This window comes from Talpa occidentalis, unplaced genomic scaffold, assembly GCF_014898055.3.
Source record: "Talpa occidentalis isolate TD23 unplaced genomic scaffold, MPIMG_talOcc4v2.1 talOcc4.14, whole genome shotgun sequence".
NCBI classification, from domain to species: domain Eukaryota; kingdom Metazoa; phylum Chordata; class Mammalia; order Eulipotyphla; family Talpidae; genus Talpa; species Talpa occidentalis.
Window position 1 is genome coordinate 1,788,899 of NW_023601433.1, and position 8,516 is coordinate 1,797,414.

Genomic DNA, 8,516 nt, shown 5'->3' on the forward strand with positions numbered 1-8,516 from the left:
GTCCTGCGGGGTGGACAAGGAGAGGCTCGCAGGGGCCTCTCCCGGGGCAGACAGGGAAACGTGACGGGCGCCCCTTGCCCGACTCACCCCGCGGTGCCCGCTCCCTGCGGTGCCGGTGCTCCCTTCCCGGGCCCTGCCGGCCCGTCCCCACCCTTGCGAGCTCATGGTTCCCGGCCTCTGGCCTCGACCAGCTCTGGCGAGTGGCCGCTGTGTGCCGCCCACCTGGCCTCGGGTCAGGGAGAAAACCGTTGCCCACAGGCAGGGACGGTCCTTGCGGTCTCTGAGGCTTTCTGTTGCGCCCATTTACGGCGGGGAACCCCCACCCCCAAAGCATAATCCGAGGGTTGGAACCACCGGGCTCGCCATCCCCCGCCGCTGCCCCCTGGCATCCGGCGCTGGCCCGACCCAGGTGGCAGGCAGGCCGGGCCTTCCCTGCTGGGCTCCGGTCCCCCGGGATCCCCGCTGAGGCCCCTCTCAGTGCCAGCGCGGCCCCCAGCACTTGCTGCCGCTCCGGCGGTCTGACGGGCGGGTCTGGCCAGGACTCCCGAGGACGAGGACAGGAGGCGGCGCGGTGTCCGTCTCGCCTGCACAGGTGTCCCCGCAGCACCCCCGCCCGGGACCTGCCACGTCTCTCTGTGGCATGTGGCTTCTGAGATGGCCGGGTTGAGGCAAGGCCGCCGGGTGGGTCTCGGCTGGACCCCGGGTGTTCTGGGCCAAGGGGGGGCTCCGACGCGATGGCTTCACAGGGGGGCCGGAGGCCGGGCTGCGAGTCCTCGTGTTTCAGGACCCAGCCCTGCCCCGTGTCCTTCTGAAGGCTTTCCTGGACCCCGTCTCCCTGTCCCATGGAGACCCCCCCGCCCGAGCTGACAGGTCGCGTGGTGGGGGTGGGTGACGCCATGATCCATTGCCAGCCCCCAGCAAGTCACCCCAGGACCCCCGAGCATGTCTGACCCAGACCCTCTGTCCAGGGGGGCCCACCCCCCACTGCAGCAGGGAGGGCCTCCCCGGAGGGGCTGCGCTGGGCCAGGACGGACCGTCCACCCTGACTCTGCCGCGTGGCACAGGGTGACCTGGGCGAGACCCTGAAGCCGCCCCCTCGGGAGGAAAGCGGGCGGGGAAAGGATTTCAGGGACGCCCAGCCCGCTCAGGAGGCTTTATTGCTGCGGAGACACAAGCTTCCAACCACAGTATGTACTGACACCAATGTAGGTGAAAACCACCGTCACGTAATGCAAACTATGTAAGCAAAAGCTGCTGAGGTTCTCAGTTGTGTAGTTTGAAACCACTCTAAAGCTGCCGAAGGCTTCGCTCTGTGATAAAATGAATCATGTTGTCCCACGATGCAATCACTGAGTGAAGAAAAAAGTCCGGGAAGAGGTTGATGCATTAGGAAGTTTTGGGCAGGTCTAAACAGCGTGCCCCGCCACTCGTTGGCCTCTCCCTCCCCCTTCTTAGCACTTCTCTGGGCGGGGAGGGGCAGGAAGGGGGTGCTGGAGGAGCAGGGGGTGATCACACCACCTGCTGGGCGACTCCCCTGCGTGGGGCCTGGAGACGCCTCTGACTCTAGGCCTTGCTGAGAGGCCCCCCAGCCTCCTTCCTGGGCCCCGCCCCAGCCATCGGTCCTCAGCGAGACCCCGCAGGTGCCCCCGGGGCTCCGGGACATGACCCTTCTCAGAAACTGGACGTCCAGCCTGTCAGCCCGAGGCAGGTCCGGCCCGGCGCTGGGCGAGGGCTCTGGGGGCGGGGCGGGTCCGGCAGAGGCCGCGGCCGCCAGACGCTGCTCAGGGCGCGTGACGGGTCCGCGGGCATCCTCGGGCCCGGGCTCAGAGCCGGGGGTCGGGATGGCGGAGCAGGCCTGGGGGTGAAGGCGCAGGGGCCGGCGGCAGGGGCACGGCCGCCTCTCAGACGCGTGGGAGCAGGGCTTGTCAGAGCAGCACGGCCGGGTTTAAGATCGTGACTTCTGAAAAAAAATTTCCGATGTTCTTGTTCAAAAACTTTCAGGTATGATTTGCTTCACCGCCGGCACACGCTTCCCTTCTACGCGGGGACTACGACTGGCTTCGGCTCTCCGCACGCTTATCTCTGCGCCAGAGCGGGCTTGGCCCTGAGCGCGGCGCCGCAGGCCAGCTAGGGGGCCCCCACGGCCGGGGCCCGGCGGAAGTGCCTGTGGCCGCGGGAGTCCGTGTCCTCGAAGACGTAGCCGGGGGGGCAGGGGTAGCTGGCGGGGCAGGCCGCCTGCTCCTTGGGCGTGTACTCCAGGGAGTACACCGTGGCGTCCTCGAAGGGGCCAGGGCTCGGCGCGCGCGCCTCCCGGGGCCGGCAGCTCTCCGTCAGGACCCCCGGGTGCGGCACGTAGTGCAGCCGGCTGGTGCTGGCCAGCTGCATGGTGCCCGCGGGCGGCGTGTACTCCGGCGCCCTCCTGGCCTCCCGCGGGGGCACTTCCCAGGCCTGGAAGCTCTCGCGGAACTCCGTGCTCCCTTCGAAGGGTGCCGCTGGGGCCGCCCTGGGGCGCGGCGGCCCGCACGGCTTCACGACCTCCCCGGCCAGGCCCTGGAAGTCCCGGCGGTGGGTCGTGAGCCCCTTGAACGGCCGGCTGGGCGGCTTGTAGGCCTCCTTCGGCCGCGCCAGCCTCGGCGGCAGCTGGTACGGCACATAATCGAGGCGGTGGCTCGTGTCCCCATGGAAGGGACCTGAGGGCCCCCAGGCCGCAGAGGGGGGCTTGAGGCTCTGTGGTGGGGCCGCTGCCTGGGGCACGAAGGCGTCCTGAAACGTGGTGGGGTTCCCGAACCTCACGACCGGGGCGCAGTAGCTCTGTTCCGGTTTATAAAGCTCCCTTTTCTGAAGGCCCCAGGCTCTGTAATCATCTTGAAAACAAACAACAGCGCATTTTCAGTCACGCCAGCCAACAACCGCCTCCTGCTGGGCCCTTCCTACCAGGGACAGACCGCCCCTCGGCGCGTTCCTTCTCCTGCCTTCATCCTCCTGCCCCTCCACGCCCGCCCCCCCAACCCCCCGGCCGACCCCAGGGCCATGGGCTGAGAGGAGCCAGCACCCAGCACTGGGCACGCAGCTCACAAAAGGCTCCGGGAACCCAGCAGCCTAGTGAGCCCCTAAGCTCAAGGGCCTGGCGGGGCAGCGGCGAGGGGGTCACTCCTAGCTCCGGACTGACTGCAGCATCATTGGTCACCAGGAACCCACAAACTCCCTAAGCGAAGATCCTGGGTAACCTGGAGCCCAGAATACCATGGGATCGAGCCTTCCTCCTCAGGACATGGGTGTCAAGCAGTCCCCGGAGGCAGGCCTGGGGTTTCAGGCCGGCACCTCATCTTGTGGGGGGAGGGCTTGCCTCTCGGCAGAGGCCTGCCTGTGTGCTATGTGCGGGGTGTGCACTGTGTGCGGGGTGTGCGCTGTGTGCAGTGTGTGGGATGTGAGCTATGTGTGCAGGGTGCATGCTGGGGTATGTGGTATGTGCTGGGGCATGCGGTATGTGCAGTGCATGTGGTCTTGCGGGGCACAGCAACAGGAAGCCTCGCTGTCCGCCGAGGGCCCAGCACCAGGGCCCCCGGCCCTTCCCTTACATGGTATCCCCTCCCACCAATGCCTCTGGGTGCTCTGGGCTGCCCCACCACGCCCCACCAGGCAGAGGAGGCACAGAGGCTGAGGGGGCACAGCTGTGGGGTGACCCGGGTTCCTGGGGTGTCTTCAGCAGCAAAGGCCCAGCCCAGAGCGATGCTGGTGGAACCTCGATGGCCTGGCAGGCCCCATCCATGCATCAGCCCAGACTCCACCGTGGGCGCCATCTGCGGGGGTGACCCCACCCGCTCCCAGCACAGGCACCCCTGCTCTGCAGCGGCTGAACTGCATAGGCGCAGCTGCACAGTCCCTCCCGCTGGGCGCTGGGAGCAGGAGCAGCGTGGCCCTGCAGCCAGGAAGTTGAGCCGAGCAGGGTCTTCCCAGCGCCACAGCCTGGGTTTGGGGACACAGCGAAGTGACCGCCTTCTGAGCGCAGGCAGCGGGCATTACCTCTGTAGGTGGGGACGGCCTCCAGCTCTCCAGGGCGGGCGCGCGGCTGACGGGACCTGCAACACAGAAGCCGAGCGGTCGGGCCGCCCCAGGGGGCCGCGGCACTGAAATCGTCTGGTCTTTGACTGGAAAAGTCTATTTAATATAAAAGATACTAAAGCAGTGGCCGTCGATGGGCTGCCTGAAACCGCCGCGTTCCACAACGTCCTACCGGTGACTGGACAGCCTCAGAAACGAACACGCGTCACGTCCCAGCTTGTCGTGATCACGACGGCCTCGGGGAGTGAGATCCAAACGAAATCTTCCCACATTGACTTTCCCAGCCCAGGCCGTGGGCGCAGGAATGCGAGGATATTCAAGCACATCCTTTGGGTCTGCGTGGCCAGAACTCACCCTCCTCTGACCCCAGCCTCTAGGGAAGGACCTGGGCCTGCGGCCACTCTGGCCTGGTCAGGGCACGAGTCCCAGGGCGCCCGCGTGACCACACAGTCCCCCAGGCGCAAGCAGCCCGCTTGGACAACTCGGGCCCTGCGCCGGTGACTGCACCACTGCAGGTGCTGCTGGCTCGCCTGCCTCTCGCGGCCTCTGCCCCGGCCCGGGGAGACAGTAACTAGAAGGGAAGACCTGCTCGCTGCTCGGAGGACGTGACGCGGCTGACCTGGCGAGGCCCACGTGGCCGCCCGCCCCGCGGCTCCTGCTTCTACACAGTCCAGCCCCCGCCTTGCTGCCTCTGCTGTCCCCTCGTGGTAACGCCCAGCTACGTACTGGGCTCTGGGGTCGCCAGTGCTGTCGTCCGGGACTTTGTCACGCCCGCGACTTGGCGCTTACTTGGAGTGCCGTCCCGTGTCGGGCCAGCACACGCTGCCACGGCGAGGCCGGGAGAGCCCAGGTGGCGCATGGGTCATGCGAAGACCTTGCCCTCCACCACCCCCGCCCCGCAGTCCCTCCCTCCCCAGATCCGCCAGGAGGGTCAAGCATGGTCAGGTGGCCGGCCAGGCCGGACAGAGGGAGGCCGGGAGGGGCAGCTCCACCTCCACGGCCGCTGCCTCCTGCCTCCGCTGTCTCGCACCGAAGGCCTCCCCCATGAGAAACAGACACCGCCAGGCCTCCACAAACAACCAAGTCTGGTGGGAAGTGCGCTGAGGGCACTCTCGCCTGTCACCGCCAGAGGACTTTGTGTGCTGGCAGTGCGGTGCCAGGCCTGGCCCGGGCAGCGGACACAAGTGGACGCGCCTGCTGAGAGTAACAGGAGGGGCGTGGGGAGGGCCACCCTTGGGCACCGCCTCTGGCAAGCTAGCTGGGGCCGGGGCGGCGCTCAGGCCTGAGCTGAGAGTCACAGGCCAGAAAGGACCACGGGAGGGAGGGAGGTTGGGAGGGAGGGAGGGGGCCCCCCGGCAGGCGGTCACCTCAGGGAAGGGGTGCGGCACAGGCAAGGCTTTCAAGGGAGAGCACCAGCGCGAGAGCCGAGGAGCTGGAGGCCCGGCAGGGGGGTCTTGGGTGGTAAACGAATCGTGGGGTGGCAGCGGGGATGTAAGTGGGAGGGGACAGCTCGAGGCCCGTATTTTCGTAGCTGACCTTGGCCGTGGGGAAGCCGGCTGAGAAGCCGGAAGTGGCTGTGGGAGTAACTAGGAGATGTGAGGAGCTTAAGAAATGAAGGGAACTTGTTTATTTCCTGTTTGTTTCTGTCATCCCAACTTCATTGTTGTTTTTCTGTTTTTCTTAAGCTGTGACTCAAGTAGTTCCTTGTTTCTTGGATTGATTCAACTTAAATCAACTAAACAGTTCGATTTAAAGTTAGAAAACCTTATTAAGACCAGAACTGTGGGGGAGTAAAGCAAATAGTTCTCAATATTTACTTCAGTGCTGGTATTCCTTGTGCTGTGCCACGGCAGGCTGGAAGCTCTTGCTTGGGCCTAAGGCTCTGGGCCGGGAGGACATTGCCGTGGGCCGGGTACTTCTCCGCGTACTCTGTCGGAGGCCAGTCCGCGCCCGAGCTCTCGTAGAGCTTCGTGGGCCCGCGTGGACAGCGATGTCGCCTGTGCCAACACAGATGAACTGAGAGGTTATTTTCAACTGCAAGAACATGCTGGGCAATAGGATGTCAGAGAGCCTCAGGAACGCAAACCCCGCAGTTCAGAGATGCTTTACTAAAAAGTGAAGACAGAGGCCTGTTTACTTTGCAGGGGCATTTGCAACAGCGATAAACGCGCCTGTCCTGTGTGGGGCCTGGGCCGGCCTTGGCAGCGGTCTGGTCTGGCGTCTCCTTATTCCCGGGAGAGCTGGTGACGCCTCTCCCAGGTCCGGGCGGGCAGAGCCCGGGTAGGCCTCGCCTGCCGGGTGCTCGGGCTGGTGCTCAGGCTCTCCAGGGCAGCGGCAGCCACGTCCACTTCGCGCGCGTGGACAGCAGCAGAGGCAGAGCTCATGCAGCGTCACCTGCCGTCTGGCCCGGCCTGGCCATAAGGAAGGACCCCCCCCAGCCCCGGCGCTGCGGGGGATAAAGGCGCCTGGCTCGGGAACAGAGGGCACCCGGGAGAAGTGAACGGGATCTGCAGTGTCCGTGACGTTGCGGCACCCGCGTCTTTGACACCGCCTCGTCGCGGTCAGCGCAGGCAGCTCCCTGGACGCGCGGCCCTGCCAGGCGAGGACACTCGCTGTTCAGAGAGTTTTCTTGGACTTTCCTGCTTTTTAAACCAGTGGAGAAAATACCAGCTCGCGCTTATCTCCTCAGACTTTCCACTTAGAGCTTTCTGTCCGTTTTTATTTATTTTGGGTTATGCCCTCGTTTGCGTTTCTCCTTTGCTGCAGCGAAGTGACCATGAGGCGCGACCCGTGTCTGGGGCAGCGAGAGCCCAGCGCATGTCTGCAGGCCGAGCCCGAGAGGCGGCGCCTCCCTGCCTAGCTGTGGGCCAGCCCACGCAGCACACGGGACTCCTACCCTCAAGGTCACGGCCGTCCTCTTTCTTCCACGCTGTCAACTACGGATCTTGAAAACCGTCCTAATCTTGATTCACCTCTGACCCAGTATCACTGCTCGGCTGGTCATCCCCCAGGGTCCCCTCACTCGCCCCTCACCCTCTGGCAGCGAAGGAGGTTAAGCTGGCCCGAAGGGCAAACATTTCCTGTCTGTTAAAAAAATCAGGTCGTGGCACCTCCCAGGTGGCGCAGGGGTTAAGTCTCAGCACCATCAAGCCGTTGCCAGCCACTGTTGCCTGAGTCCATCCCCGGCCAGGGAGCTGTCTCACATGGCGTGCAGACCTCCCCTGTCTCCCCGTTGCTCCCCTCAGCAGTGGATTTCAGTCAGTCTGCCTGTTCTGCTCCCCACTCTGTCTCTGGTGGATCCTCCCACCCCGCCCCCCTCAACTCTGGCCTGTGCCCCAGTTCTTGTATGCATAAATAAATAAATCTTTAAAAAAGAATCAGGTCGTGCAAGAGTGGAGATCAGGTGAAGGTGAGAGCCGCTGTCTCTTAGAGCCGCAGAGGGAAGAAAGGGCCTCGGACTGAAGACAAGGAAGAGGCGGGGTCCCGCGGAGGGGGGCAGGTTCTAGGAGAGGAGGCCCTGCCCCGCCTCAGTGTCAGGTGGCCGCTCTCACAGGTTGCTGAGCGATGCCTCTCATGGCTCCAGCGCTGGCAGAGGTCCAGTACCTCAAACACAAGCCTGAAAGGCACTGGGGGATCCTGACGGGATCAGACCAGCCTAGGAGCAGGTTCAGCACCACCGGCCACCAGGCCCCCGCCCTGGCCATCGCTGGAAGAAGGGGAGCCCCGCCCGAAAGACTGGACTCCAGGGCTGCGTGGGAAGATACACAGTAAAAATTAGAGAAAGAGAAGCTCTCTAGCACATCAGAGTTTGTGGATTCAAGCCTCAAATATTGATCTTCCAACCTAAGCTAATCATCACACACCACGGCAATCATGAAAACGGGGGCTGCTTCCGTGGGCTGAGAGGTTTTCCTCGGGAGGGGACCCCAGACAAGGCTGCAGACTCGACAGCGTTGACTTAGCAAACCGAGGCCTGACGGGTAAAGGGCAGAGGAAGGCAGCGCGCTCCTGACGCCGGGGTCAGCATGTCCCGGGGAGCCTCTGAGCGGCAGGAACTGGGCCCCCTGCGCCCCCCCAAGTCCCTCCCGGGCAGGCCCGGCTCTGCCCATGGGCCTCCCCACACCGCGGCCCCCGCGGCCGCCCCAGTGTCCCCACCGCCCCCCAACCCCGCGCGGCCCGGCTCTGCCCTGGGCCTCCCCCGCGGCCCCCGCCGCCCCGTCCTCCGCCCCCGGCCCCGGCCCCGCGCCGGGCGCCGCTCACCCGCACGTGCAGATCCGGCACAGGCAGCGCCGCATGCTCGGCCTTGCTCGCGTCCAGCGCGTCGCCGTCGCCGGGGCAACCGCGGGCGGGGCGGGGCGCAGCTCGGCGCGACTTCCGGCGTCGGGCGCCGCTTCCGGCGTCGGGCGCGCGGGTCAGGGGTCAGGCGCGCCGGCCCCGCCCTCAGCCGCGGACCC

The 8,516-nt window shown here is 65.5% G+C and overlaps 1 protein-coding gene across 1 annotated transcript; it reads right to left on the reverse strand.

Annotated features, from left to right (window-relative positions):
* Positions 1-1,800: 1,800 nt before the first annotated feature.
* On the reverse strand, positions 1,801-8,368 carry SAXO2 (stabilizer of axonemal microtubules 2). The gene is made up of 4 exons (XM_037509967.2): positions 8,323-8,368; positions 5,880-6,059; positions 4,024-4,079; positions 1,801-2,864 (listed from the first exon to the last, which is right to left on the reverse strand). The coding sequence occupies exons 1-4, from the start codon at positions 8,355-8,357 to the stop codon at positions 2,128-2,130; spliced, it is 1,008 nt and encodes a 335-aa protein (XP_037365864.1). The 5' UTR covers positions 8,358-8,368; the 3' UTR covers positions 1,801-2,127.
* Positions 8,369-8,516: the final 148 nt, after the last annotated feature.